This window comes from Musca autumnalis, unplaced genomic scaffold (assembly GCF_047663935.1).
Source record: "Musca autumnalis isolate F117 unplaced genomic scaffold, ASM4766393v1 scaffold_3, whole genome shotgun sequence".
NCBI classification, from domain to species: domain Eukaryota; kingdom Metazoa; phylum Arthropoda; class Insecta; order Diptera; family Muscidae; genus Musca; species Musca autumnalis.
Genome location: NW_027411866.1, coordinates 198,937,092 through 198,952,254, shown reverse-complemented (window position 1 = coordinate 198,952,254; position 15,163 = coordinate 198,937,092). Strand labels below are relative to the sequence as shown.

The following is a 15,163-nucleotide window of genomic DNA, read 5'->3' as shown; positions in this document are numbered from 1 at the left end:
CAGTTCCTCTTCATTGTCAATACCACCTCCAACATCAGCTGTTACCTCACATCCATCTAGTTTGGCCACAAGGCCCACACCACCTCCACCCGCGGTAGCAGCCACATCTTCGTCATCAGCAGGCTCTGCGTCATCGACAATGCAGCCACCACCCATATCGGTTTCACCGCATACTGCAACAATGCATTCCTCATCGGCCTTGGCACCACCACCGCCGACAATACCAGCACCTGGTAGTGGATTTCATCCACAATATTTTGTGCCTCCCATGCCAACAGTTCCTCCGGTCTCGTCAGCAATGGTTGGTGGTGGTGTGCCAATTAGTTCCATAAGTAGTTCATTGGCAGTTAGTTCGGCAATCTCAGCACCCCCGTCATCATCAACAATGATAACAACAGCGGCAAATAGTGCTCCTGTCACCACAACTACTCAAAGTTCGGCACCACATCCGTTTTCGGCGGAATCGCTGTTTCAGCCTAGTAAAAGTAAGTTGTTTCTTGGTGTTTTAGATGCAAGATTTTTTTCTCATTATTGATTGCCTTGTTTTTTAGATGATCAAGCCGATTTGTTGAGGCGAGAATTAGATAACAGATTCCTGGATCGCAGTACACAACAACAGCCCTCAGGCGGTCATAGTAGCTCTGGGCCCAGTGGCCAAAATACAACTAGTGCTGCAGCAGCTTCTCCCTCGGTGGCATCAAATGCTTCCCCGGCAAATGTTCCCCCACCACCCACATCAAGTAGCGGAACTGTTCCAGTCTCACATGCCCCAACAGCAGCAGCAACAGTACCCTCACCTTATCTAAGGCAAGAATTGCATCATCATCAACATCAGCATACCCATCTGCATCAGCATCAACAACTTTTGCCTACGGCTTTGGCTGCAGCCCCACCACCAGCGCCGGCTCCCCTCTTTCCTCCGCCTCTATTCAAAGACATTCCCAAAATTGCTGCCGTTGATTCGCCATTTTATCGCACAGGCTTGGGTTTACCCGGTTATGCGGGTTATAGCCCGGCTGGGTTAATGCATCCCGGTTTGGGTGGTGCCACTCCCTTTATGCCACCAAGCCATTTAACATCATTTGCTCCAAAGGTAGGTTATCTTGTTTTGTTTCTAGTTTTTTTCTCCTTAATATGCTCCTCATTCATATGTAACTGCCCATCCACCAATCACATTTACCATTAAAACAACTCTTTGTTCCTTACCTCTTAATTTCATGTACATCATTATTATCATTAACCCTCAAAATCCATCCACCAACCACATCATCCAACCTATCAAATACTGACACACTCTCACACAGACGATACAACCAACGCCTTCCTCAAATCCACATCAACAATCTCAACCGCCTTTACCAACCAACATTGTTGATTCCTCCTCAAAATCTATAAAGTTTACGGTATGTGTTTTAACTTTCATTTCATCTGATTATGCGATCATTTATATAGTTACAGTTATAGCGGGATAAGTGAAACAAAAGGGAACAAAGTGTTACTTTGAAATCCACCTCTTATCCAGGTTTAACATCCAAGTAGTAATAAATGATTTAAATAAGCATGTAAATAATGTACACACATGTTGCTGTTGCTTATATCCTCCTCCCCTCAAGATGGAGATATGAGAAACATAATTCCATTTTGGACTATATATTTTGGTCATAAGCTAAACAACTATTTATATCATTACAGAAAACTGGTCGCTGGAATGCTATGCATGTTCGTATTGCGTGGGAAATTTACTATCATCAAAATAAACAAAATCCCGATAAGTTAAGCTCCTCCGCATCAGCCACACTGGGACCTGGTTCTGGCAGTAATCCATCGACACCAGGTATTACGGCAAATAGCAGTAGTAGTGCCAGTGGTACACCTACATCTACAACCGTATCGCAGAGTAGTATAGCTGTATCCAGTGGTTTGGGTGCTGCTGGTCCTTCACCATCGGCAATGTCATCGTTAAGTATGAAAGCATCGCCAGCCTTAACATTAAGTGCAGGAGCTTCACCACATCTAATGCATAGGCCTGGTGAATTGCCACCATCAGCTTATGCTTCAGCATTACCAGGACGTTCGCCGTTTGAAACTTCGCCACTGTCGGCTAGTTTCATTGGGGCACCGCCCAGTCATATAGGTAAGTTGGGAGAAAGTTAAAGGTAATTGTTAATCTTTCAAGGAGGTCTTTGTGAAAACTTCTATTAGGCTGGAAGGTTTTTTTGTTTATAGAAAAACATTTGAGGACCGTTTATAGAAGTCCACCTGATAATCCTTGATTAGAACCGTGTTTTATCTAAAAAGACATTGTGATCCCTTGATCTTCAATGAGAAGACATATGGATCTTATTATTTTCCACGAGCTTTCTTCTATGAGATATCCTCTAGTGCCGGCTATTTAGAAAATATTGTTTCAATATTGGTTCAATCATTAAATCAAAATATCAATCTATCAATTTCCTTGGTATCTACCCAGTAGCTTTTAGGGGATAGCTCAGGGGAAGTATTACCCTGATTCACTTCCAATCAACCTTATTCTAAATATCTTCTTTTTTCAAACATTCCACCTCTTCTCTTTTAGGTACTGCAGTCTCTCCCTTTGGCCGCTATGTTGGACCATTTGGTTTTGGCTTATCACCATTTGGTAGAGAAATACCGCTAGGCGGTACCCTACACGATCCTTGGAGAGCGTAAGTATTTTTTAATTCACCCCGAAAAATGTTGGACAATTAAAATCTCTTTCTTTATACTCTTCCTTCCCCAAACAGAGCTGCTTTACAACAACGTGCTGTGCCTTATCATCCGGGAGCACCACCTCCTGGTTGGCCCATGAAACCCGACACCACAGCCTTAGATAATGCCAGACGTGAGGCTGAAGAACGTGAAAGGGAACGTGAAATGCGTGAACGAGAACAGCGAGAACGTGAACGCCAACGGCAAAGAGAGCGTGAAGAACGTGAACGCAAGGAGAAAGAGGAAAAACTTAAACGGGAACAACAGGAACGTGAGCAGCGTGAACGTGAAAGAGAACGGGAACGTAAGGAGCGAGAACGTCGCGAAATGGAACGACGTGAAATGGAACGTGAACGTATGTTACAGCAGCAACGTATTAACGAAAGCAACAAATTGTCACAGGCAGCTGCTGCGGCAGCGGCCATGAATCAGGCTAGAGAACGTTCACCACATCGTAGTGTCACAGATATGCAAGGTGGCCCTGGTGGTCCGGTAGGTGGTGAAATGCGTATTAAGGAGGAAATGCCTAGAACTAAGGAAGAGCAAGATGCCATGATGATGCGAGCCTCAGCAGCTGCGGCAGCGGCAGATCCTCGTTATCACAACTCATTGGCGGCAGCCCAGGCAAATGCAGCGGCGGCGGCACATCATGCCTCATTTATGGCCAGTCGCCATGGTCCTCATGTGGGACCACCACCACCACATCTCACCCGGACAATGATGGGTCCGGGTCTTGGTGGTCCACCCATGACACATTTTGGACCTCCTGGACCTGGTTGGCCAATGGATCCCTATCGTGACCCCTATGCAATGTCAGCCTTACGTTATAATCCCCTAATGGAGGTGGCTTTGAGGCATGAAGAAGAACGCCACAAGGCAGCAATGAGTATGTATGCAGTGCAATCAGCGGCCCATTTACGGGGTAAAGAACCTTCACCCATACCACCACCTTCGGGAGTGGGTGGACCATTAGGTCCACCACCACCTCCGCATCATCGTCTTCAACCAGGTCCCTTGGGACCTCCACCAGGATCAATGGGACCAGGACCGGGTGGACCCCCCGTACCCACACAGTCTTCCTTAAGCGGTAAACCACCGCCCACACTAGGTGGTATGCCACATCCCATGGTTGTGGACCCGCTAATGCAACCCAAGAAAGAAGAACCTGGAGGAGGAACTCCACAAACGGTAATGGGTATGGCACCCACAGCATCAAATCCAGGAAATAATCCGCCAGGCCGATGATAAATTGATAAATGTGCTGTTGCAGCCAAACGAGATGTCATTGATTTAACCTAAACGACAGGGGCATTTTTTATTTATTTTTGTAAAAATAATTGTAGAGGAGGACGCGATGTACGGCTAAATATCAAAAAGCTTGAAATGAGACCAAGTAATCTTTAAAAAAGAAACACAAATTTGTATTATAAAAAAACAACAAATGAGAATGTTTAATTCCCATTGTGAAAACTAAAAACTGTGCATACCTTTTTTCGTATTTTTTCTCCCCCTTTTTTCTTTTTAGAAAAACACAACCCATGTATAAAAGTAAAGTTTTTATTTAATTATTGTTATGCCAATTTTTTGTTTCTTTTAAACTCCCAGCATTCTAAAACAAAAATTTTATCCAATTTTATAAGAAAAATCCTGTTTTTTCCCTACCTTCCTTTATTTGTATTTTTTTTCCTTAGAATGTATTATTGTGTAAAAAATGACTACTAAATTCCAAAACAAAACAAAAAAAGAAAGATATTGAAACTATTTTCTCAAAAAACTCAAATACAAAACACTCTTGTAATTGTTTATAACAAGCAAAACAAACAAAAAAAGCTGAAACAAATTAACAAAGTATATAAACAATGTATGCAATATTATATACTATATATATTTAATTAAGTAAGTGAAAAAAGAAAACAAGCAAAACTATGTTAAAATATTACACCAAAGTGTAAACGATGACAAAATGTAATTTTTCTAGGAATCTTTCTTTTGTATGATTTCTAGTTTTGAACTGTTGCTATTTGAGAATTTTATCAAATTTTATTTGTTTTTGTTAAAAGACCTATGAAATTTGCCAAATTTTTGCTCAATATAGCGAGAGATGAGATGTTGAGTCGGACATAATTGTGAAATTGTATTTCCAAAATTAGTAATCAGATTTATATTAGGCAATTTTTTGCCAGTTTTTATGAGAGAATTTGTATTTTCACTTGTCTGTAATGATTTAAATTGTTAAAAAAAATTATGGTAGCAGTCTTTTTTTCTTCTTTGATATAAGGGATGTGTATCTCTAGAACCCAAACAATTTTTGATAGGTTTCTAATATTTTTCAGAGATAAGCCTAATGTCTGCAGGTTGTCTGTAATGATTTAAATTTTTTAAAAAAATATGGTAGCAGGTTTTTTCTCCTTTGATATAAGGGATGTGTATCTCTAGAACCCAAACAATTTTTGATACGTTTCTAATATTTTTCAGAGATAAGCCTAATGTCTGCAGGTTGTCTGTAATGATTTAAATTTTTTTAAAAAAATATGGTAGCAGTTTATTTTCTTCTTTGATATAGGGGATGTGTATCTCTAGAACCCAAACAATTTGTGATACGTTTCTAATATTTTTCAGAGATAAGCCTAATGTTTGCAGGTTGTATATATTGGAATTTTGTTATATATGTCTCTTTTTAAGGAAGATTAATTTGTTTCATCAATATATAGGCTATAGAAGGTCTTTTTGAAAATTCCTATTTGGTAGTAGGGTATTATGTTTATGGAAAACCATATGAGATATAGATGGTTCTCAACTGATAAGCCTATAGATTCTTTTGTCTACAGATCATTAAATTCTTATATAGAGAACGCTTTTGAAGGGCATTCTATCTTCAGAAGACTCTTTTGTAGGGTCTTTTTTTCTATAGAACACCATTTGTAGAGTCTTCTAAGAGATACAAAGGGAGTAACTATTTTGATCCAAACTTTTAATATAACTATATTTCTTCATCTTCCCCTTCCCAAATGTTCAACCTATTTCGTTTTAATATAAATAATTTGAACTCTTCCCACATTGCTTTGTCATTTGCTAAGTAGGTAATACCTATGGTCCTGATTGCAAAGATATTCGGGGCAATCATGAAAATTTCCTCGGAATTTTCCGCACGGAAAATAATTTTAAAAATTGAAATTATTTTAAAATCAATATTTTGAACCGTTGAAAACAATTATAGTCGCTTAATTATGGAATATAATTGCCAAATCGACAAAAATATATCCATTTTGGACATAAATATGGAAACAAAAAAATTTGAAAATGGGGAAAGAGAAAAAATTCCTCACGGAATTTTTATTCATGATTGCCCTGATCAATTTTTTCGGGGGGAAGTCTACAACTCCTGACGAAATGACCCGAAATCTGTAAGAAAATACCTTACGGTTACCAAGTGAAATAATTGGTTGGTAGGATAAATCCCGAGTGGACTTACCGATTGTTTCAATTTTTGGACATGGCAATATTTTTTCCAAATGTCGATCATGTTCGAAGGCTAAACAGTTTATGAATGCGGCTATTTGTTTTAGTCTTTGGTAGTCTATATTCAAATTTCAAAACATTTCAGAGTTCTTTCCTTTTTTAAAAAAGATGATAAATTCCCACATTAAAAATTTATATATAAGCTGATAAGTGTATTCTTCTCTCGTTATATCGTTTCAATATTTTTCTTATGCAAAATAGTTTTCTTTATTGGTATTGTATGTCTTGATATGAATGATCTGGCAGAATTCTAGGTTAGGTTAAAGGACACGTGGAAAGAAGAAAAAATATATAGAAGAGATTTGAGAGGGATATTGAAGATTTTAGGTGTAGAGAAAAGAGAGTTTGCCATTTTTCTGGTATAGTATTTTGTTCTCGCTGAAGCCACTTCAGACTCTTGGCAATACAAATTGTAATTGTTGTTACATAGCGGTCAGGGATGATCCGTATGCCGATATTTTTAGATTTTCGACTGTCTAAAAATTGTAAATGTTGATTTGAGAGGGATATTGAAGAGTCTAGGTGTAGAGAAAAGAGAGTTTGTCGTTTTTCTGGTACAGTATTTTGTTCTCGCTGAAGCCACTTCAGACTCTTGGCAAGAAAAATTGTAATTGTTGTTACTTGGCGGTCAGGGATGGTCCGTATGGCGATATTTTTTAGATTTTCGACTGTCTAAAAGTTGTAAATGTTGATTTGAGAGGGATATTGAAGATTTTAGGGGTAGAGAAAAGACAGTTTGACATTTTTCTGGTACAGTATTTTGTTCTCGGTGAAGCCACTTCAGACTCTTGAGAGGGATACTGGAGATTTTTGGTGTAGAGAAAAGAGAGTTTGCCATTTTTCTGGTACAGTATTTTGTTCTCGCTGAAGCCACTTCAGACTCTTGGCAAGAAAAAATGTAATTGTTGTTACTCGTACATAGCGGTCAGGGATGGTGCGTATGGCGATTTTTTAGATTTTCGAATGTCGAAAAGTTGTAAATGTTGAAAACTTCATATACTTGTATAAAACGTATAAGAAATAGTTGACATCATAAACATTTAAAACAGCAATGGGCAAGAACACACATCCGCACATATTTTCCAATACTCATGGTCATAGGAAAGACGAACAGACCCACACGTACACAACAGGCAACATCAGGTGCCTTCGTTAGGTTGAGGCCGTTGTTGTTTAACACAGTATAAACACAATATTTAGGCTCTTGCGTCCAAATGTACTGCTCATCGGCAAATATTCATGCTATCTTGGCAATGTGCCACAACCCTAACCCCAGATTCATATGGAAAGATGACATGAAATCATCGCCATTCCAGATTTTTTATATCCAAGTTTTAAAAGTCGGGCATGTTAAGGAAATTGGTACATATTCCCCTAACATATCTTTCTCTAATCCAACAATTAAATTTTTCACATCGCCTTTGTGGAGGTTATAAAACGTGGCTTTACTTTGTGCCTCTTTGTTTCCCCTTTTTTCACTTTCTGATATCCAAGTTGTAAGTCAGGTATATTAAGGAAACCATGGCATACACTATGCAGCATTTTTGAACCAATCGCGTGCAAACAACTTCTGTCCAGAATTTTATGAAAGTAGAGGACCAATAGGCAGAAACCATATTTGGGTTTTGTTTTCTTCGGATCGGGTTCGGATTTTATGGTCTCATCTAAACATGGTTAAAGATCGATTTTTTAAAACAAATTGTTGTAAAATGCCTCTATTGCCTTGTTTATAGCAAATTTTTCAACAAAAATTTGGTAAATATTTCAATAATTCATTGAAATCCCCAACATGAGAATTAACAGCCTGTGTGAGCATAGTTTGAAATAAGTTTTGTAAAAGGTATGTTATGAAATACCCCCTTAAACAACGTGAAATAACCATTTTAGAGTTTCAGAATGTTCTGAAGAATTGATGGTCACATTATTTGGAAAATTTTTTAGAATAGTTACTTGTTTCAACTCCCAACAGTTTAGTTGTTACTGAACAGAATTTCAGAAATTATGTAAACTTTTCTATATTTTAAGGGGTTTGATGTACTAGATGCAGCTTTTCCTAGTTCATCTGTTTGACACATAAGTTCTACTACTTTACGGCTACAATATTGCTGAAGACTGCAAAGCAAAATTCTTATTAGTTTTGGAAATAAAGGTCCGATCACTGGAAAAAAGGCTAATTTTAGGCCGTTTTAGATGAGGCCATAAAATCTAAACCCGATCTAAGAACACAAAACCCAATTAAAGTTTTTGTAGTTTCAATATGTACTTTCAGAAAATGCCCATTAGAAGTTGTTTGCATTTCACCAGTGTTGCACAGTGATATTGAACTTTTGGAGGTTATGAAGTAAACAACAGTCTGATTGAAGTTTTTGTGGTGAATATAGCCATCATCCCTGCCTGCTGTTGTTACATAATGGTCTGAGATGACAGTCATTGAAATATGTATGTAACACTGACTCCATCTCCCCTCCACTTCTGTGAAACAAATTCGCCATAACCTAATAATTAGTTTTTTTTTATTTTTTTGTGTCGTTTTAATTGTTTACATCGTCTTGGTGAACGTTATATAGCATCCCTACTATTGTTACAGAATAGACTGGTACATTTACGAGCCCATTGTCGTGGCGGTTTGCTTTTCTTTTTTTAAGTGCACCATAACCTAGAATTGTCAGAAGAAAAAAAAACCATCCCTGAATAACAAATTATTCAGCCCAATTATGAATGTCAACTCCCCCCGTGAGTTTTCTCACTTACCCCCATTATTATAAGTCTTCTTTTGTTATAGTTTGGATTTACCGAACAGATTTATAGCGTTCTGGTTAACTTAAAGTTAAAAGTGATGATTGAATTTCAATGAGGAGCTTCTTGGCATTAACTATGTAAAAATAATATTTTTAATGTCTCCAAATCAGTTTATTATGCGTTTTCAAATCCATCAGATAGTAAAAGAACACATATAATAATGAGACATACTCTTTTAAATTGAAATGGCAGGAAGGGAAAACTCACGGGAAGTTGATATTCATAATCGCCCTGATTAAGTTTAGTCTTTACTTTTTTTCTCTTTAATCTTCCCTTTTAACAACCATCCATTCACATCAAGTGACTGTCGTTGGGCAAGTGACACTCCTGTTTTTTCTGATACATTTTCGGGAACATTGCCACGAAAAGGCTTGTTTGCTTTTATTAATTCTTATTTTACTTTTGTTATATGAATGTCTCATCTCTCTTTAGGAAAATTCACCATAATTCACCATAACCTAACTTTGTCAGAAACACAAAGAATTCGTTCCTTTCAAAAAACCACCCATTTGTGATCTCTTCTCTTGTGTTATAATAACTTTAACAAAAATCTCTACTTTAATTTTATTTCAAATTCTTTATATTCGCCTTTTTCCTCCTATACATAACCTTATTTTATAACAATGGCAGCAAAACAGGCATTAAAAATTAATTGTTTAACATCTCTCTCTCTCTGATTATCATAATCGAGCAATATATCAAAACAAATGACATATGACCAAATCTTCAGTTCAAAACTGTTTACATCTCAGATTGGTTTTCAAAGAAAGATACATTTTTCCTTGTTTACACTTGTGTATTATTTTATTATAAATAAATTAAAAAAAAAATCCAATACCATTTTATTGGTCCTGGTACTCACCACATATATACACATACAAAACAAACAAACATATATATAAATGCATATATAGCAAGAAACAAAGCAAAACAAAACAAAAAACTATTTTATTTTTTTACAATATAAATAATAATATTATTTTTTTACTAGTAAATAGGACGCTTCGTAATTAGAGCATTTGTATTATTTGTATAGTTTATTATTACTACTATTATTATTAATTATTATTTATATAAATATATTATGTACTAAATGTTGTTCTAATGATAAAAGAAAAAAACAAAAACACACAAACAAATATAACTGACTATTTTTCCTTTGCCCCACAAAAACAAAACAAGACCTTTTCCCAGAAAATCCCCAAAACTCCCCCTGCTCCCTCCCACACGACTCTTCTTCCCTCCTTTATACATACATTTAAACTAGGCGATAACAAAACGCATTCAGCAGAAACGTAATGAAAGAAATCAAATGATGTTAACAAATTTGCTATAAATAAATACAATTTATACTGTTATATATAAATATACATTGTAGAAAAGAACAAAACAAAATTTTTAGTAGTTTTTTTTTATAAAAAATAGAACTCTCCACATCTCTTAAAAATAATAATAATAATATGTAATAATAAAAATAAAAAACAAAAGCAAACAAATTAAAATAAAGTAAAACAAACATAAACAAACTATCAATTAAAAATTATATATACATACAATATACATAAATATTATATATATTCATTAATATAATGCATATATATAACAACAACAAAACAAAAGGAAAAAAATAAATATATCTATAAATAAAGAAAACAACAAAAAATTAACAACAACAACATTCAACAAAAATCATATATTATTAAATTAAAAATTAAATTAAACAAAAAATCAACTATGTTTAAGTAGCTTTACGGATTATTTATAAACAAAACAAGAAAAACCGAAAACAAAAATATATACAATTATTAAAAACAAAAACAAACAAAAATTCAAACACATTTTTCTTTTTTTTTTTTTTTATTATGACGATGCAAAAAATCGAAGAAGAAAAACCTCTCCTTCCTTTTTTTGGCATATTTATATATTTCTGTAATTTAATTGTAATATTTCCAAAAACAAACAACACACAACCAACAACCACAGCGAAACAAACAAAAAAAAAAATGAAATTAAAAAACCCCAAACTTTGAAAATACAAGGAAAAAAATATGATTTAATAAAAATAAAAAAGAAGAAAAAATATATAGGAAAAAAAAACATCTGTGGTAGTTGTTTATTATTTTGTTATGAAGAGTTGTAATGCATTTTCTTTTTCAAGGATGGATTCTATGGGAATTGTTTTTCAGGCGGTTTTGGCACCATTTCCTCGGGCTGAATTCTTGTTCTATGAAAATTTGAAATGAAAAATATTTCCTTTATAATTTTTTTCCATTTGACAGTTTTCTCCTTACTAGGCGTTTACACCAGACAGTTTGTCTTCAAATACAACTCTGATTTACTAACACATACATACATTTGTCGTTTGTCTCCCAGCTGTCCATAATTTTTTCACAGACAGTAGGGTTAACAAATTTTTGACATTTTCTGTAAAAATAAGTGAGATAATAATTTGTTGAAAACAAAAGAACATAAACAAAAATGAAATATTTGAACGGAAAACAAAGAGAAATCGACGATTTTCATTCATAATTCTACAACTGTTTTTGCAGTTGTCTGGACGCCTACGTCACACAGGCAAGTTTTGGGTTTTTGACAATCAATACATGAACTCAACTGTCCTGTCATTTGTAAACGCAGGGTTAATAAAAGTTGTCATTTCACATTTACATAAAAACAGAATTGAGTCCCTGTTTCGAATAGACTAATTTATATAATCGTTCTTAATGTTAAGGGGTCGATTATGGATAGCAGCCCAACTCCAGTTGCGTTGCCGAAAGCAATTTAAAAATTAAAATGTCCATTTCCTCATTGAAATTCATACTTTTTTATAATTAAAAAATAATAGCTGAAGGTTCGAGATTTTGTGGTGGAGGTACCGGAAGGATTGGACCTATGTATAAGCAGCACTTTCGAATTTCATCTAATAATCGAAGAAATATTACGATATGCAATGTGTGGACCAACGCAGTATTCGGTTCCTGATTTGTCGTGCACACCAGCCACTACACTTGCTAGCCATAGGAGTTTTTTACAGCTTTCGTGTCATTTTCTCAAGGTGTATGGATTTACCACTCAAGAAATGTGTACCATCGTAATAGGCGCTTTGAGCGTAACAGGTTGCAAGAAAAATCAAAACGAATCGAGAAGAGGTCCTAAATTGCACTTTTACGAAATTTTGTGTGCGAGGTACCCGTAGGAGTTCAAATTACCGGATCTATGTTTCGTAGAAATATTACGATATGCAAAGTATGGATCAAATCAGTAACTGCGCCATCGAGAGTTATCGTGCGCATCATTGTAGCGAAAAGGACACCCATCCTAAATATGTTGGCATAAATGCTGCTGAGGGTATAAAAAATTCGGCCCGGGACATAATTACGACACTCGATTTGATGGAGTATTTGCACGTGAATGAAACAATCGAACTATGAAAACCTATGATCTTCAAAGAACATTAAAAATTAGATGGTAAAAAATGTGTTTAATCTTAAAGCAAAAACTAAAAAACAAAATTATTAATGAATGAAAAACAATGTAAATAATTGTTGAAATCGTTTGGGTAATAATTTCGAAGTTGAAGTTGTGCTAGAAAACTGTATGAAATGATTTATTTTTGTAAAACTTTTTGACATTGTTGTAACAAAATGCCAATGCATCTACCTTAGTAAATGTACGGTTGGTGGCGCGAATAGGTTTTCATAGTTGGATTTTTTCCATTCACGAGCAAATACTCGAACGAATCGAATGTCGTAATTAGGCCCCTGTAGTGGGATTCAGTAACTCATTTTTTGAGTTACCGACAAAAATCGATAAAATTAAAACGCAAAATTATGAGTGAAAAATTTAAATAAAAGTTGACAACACTCTTGCTATCGGTAGAACTTTACGACTACTATTTATTCGTCGCTTACTTACCGACAAACATCATTAATTACCGAAATTATAAGCATTTTAATTTTACCGTCATTTGTCGGTAACTAAAAAAATGAGTTAGAGAATCCCACTACTGGTCGAACATAATAATTTTTTAAATTATTTTGTTTTTTTTTTCTGTGCAGAATAATAAAAAAAAAACACTTCAAATCAATCAAAACTTGTTTGCTTTTCTTTTAATACCGTTAGATAGTGCAGTATCAGTCGGCACTACCTACATTGATTTCAGAATACCACTTTGGCTGGGTTTTAGGAGCATTCGAGCTCATGGATCATTATGTCTAGAAATTGGATTTGACCAAGAAAAACATTAACATAAGGAGAAAAAAATGTCCAAACTCCATTTAAGCGAAAATGTTGAACTTTTGTGAGGGACGTACCGGAAGAAATTGTCGAATATGCATACATACAGTTAGTCAACTTAATTATTGCAAAACCAAAATTATTACAAAATTTTAAATAAAACATCATTTTATTGATATAAATAAATATCATTATTAATATTTTTGTTAACAATGCAATTCTTACACATGTTTATTAATATAATAAAATAAAAAGTAGGTACATTTCACTAAACATTTTCTTAAAATTAACAAAAATGAGTACAACTCATTATTTGCACTGTCAACTAAAAAATTGCAAAATTCACAACTTTTCAGTTTTTCACGGTATTTTTCGAAAAGTTGGTTCTAATATTTCGTATGCTCACATTTGGCATCAAAAACTGCTCGTAAACGTATCTGAATTTAATAAATAATTTTCGGAATGTCATATTCCAATGGTATTTTTCAGTCATTCTTCTTTATTGCATTTTATTTAGTCCCCCAGGTTAGTGGGCGACCTATTCCCGAATTTTTCCTTCAGGTGTACCTATGAATTTTCGATGGGGTTAATATCTAGACACTGGGACGGGGTGTAAATATAACTTATATTGCAATTTGTTTGAATTTTCAGGGCCAACAGGCCCAAATTTCATGACGCTTTTGGTTAAATCTTTTCTTAAAACATCTAAATAAACCTCCTATGTAATTCTTTCTTCCAAAATCAGGATTTTACCAACGTCACTGCTTGGTATACTACCCCATAACTGATAGTTTTCCGAACTTTACGGTATGTATTAAATTTTTGTTTTCCATGGCTTTCAAGGGTTTTCCCAATACTTTTTGAGGTCCATTGTGATAGTACAACATAATTTTAGTCTCATCAGAAAATATAACGCCATCCCAATACTAAAGATGGCGTGAAAAGGTGTCTATAACAAGTCTGAATAGTTTCTATATATTGTGATGGGAGGGCAATGGTTTTTACCTAGTCACTCGTGATGAGTGTTTCTTATTATGTAACACTTTTCTGACTTTTCCATGTGACACATTTACTCCAAAATCATTTTTAATTAGAAAAAGCTATTTTCTGGTGCTGCTTTGGGCTATTTCGTTAATTTCTTTAATCATTCTACAGTCAATTCGTGAGGTTACTATTTTGGACCTGCCATGTAACGCCCTCAGTTTGAGTCTGTCTTCTTTCTCGGTGCGGTATATGATGTTGTATACACTTCTCAGCTTACGAGAGGTGATTTTAGGGATTTCTCTTTCGGATTTACCATTATTATAATTGGAATAGACCAAATGTACCATATTTTCCGAAACCGTTTACCTGCAGCCCTATTCTGAACATTCCCATGGGAGCGAAATTTCCCATTCCCACGTTTTCCATATTCTCAACGACGTGGGAACATCAAATCATGGGAATTGAATTTTCGAAATTAGTTACACCAAATTAAGATAGCATACTTTTAGGGGGCTGCAATTTTGTTTTGTAATACAAAATGCCTATTTGCATTGAATTCGCGGTTTTTGAATTAGATTAGCAAAAGCACAACTTACTTAATTCAACAACCGTGCATTGATTTATGGATTTTTTAAGTGAATGGAGTCAACGATGTGTGATGTTGTTCTAATAAGCACATTTTCTTCAGATTGTGCGAATTGGTGTAAGCATTTTTTAATTAGTAGGCAAACATAATTTTTATGTAAAAAGTAATAGGAACTTTTTAAGTTTGTAACGAATTTAAAAATTGTATGTTGATACCGAGAAATTTTAGTTAGGGGTTTAACGAGTATATCGCTAGTTTTACTTATTCCTAATGATCGCTAGAACTCGTATTTTGCATATTTTTAAAAAAAAA

The 15,163-nt window shown here is 34.9% G+C and overlaps 1 protein-coding gene across 2 annotated transcripts in view; it reads left to right on the top strand.

Annotated features, from left to right (window-relative positions):
• tay (tay bridge kinase) overlaps positions 1–10,171 on the top strand; it is a 170,595-nt gene extending 160,424 nt beyond the window's left edge. Inside the window, exons 8-13 of one of the 2 annotated variants that reach the window (XM_073976236.1) lie at positions 4–485; positions 552–1,093; positions 1,305–1,403; positions 1,693–2,134; positions 2,576–2,684; positions 2,763–10,171. In XM_073976236.1, coding sequence (XP_073832337.1) covers positions 4–485; positions 552–1,093; positions 1,305–1,403; positions 1,693–2,134; positions 2,576–2,684; positions 2,763–3,972 — 2,884 coding nt within the window. In that variant the 3' untranslated portion in view covers positions 3,973–10,171. The remainder of the gene's footprint in view (positions 1–3; positions 486–551; positions 1,094–1,304; positions 1,404–1,692; positions 2,135–2,575; positions 2,685–2,762) is intronic. The other variant, XM_073976237.1, reaches the window with a different exon arrangement.
• The last annotated feature ends 4,992 nt before the right edge of the window (positions 10,172–15,163 follow it).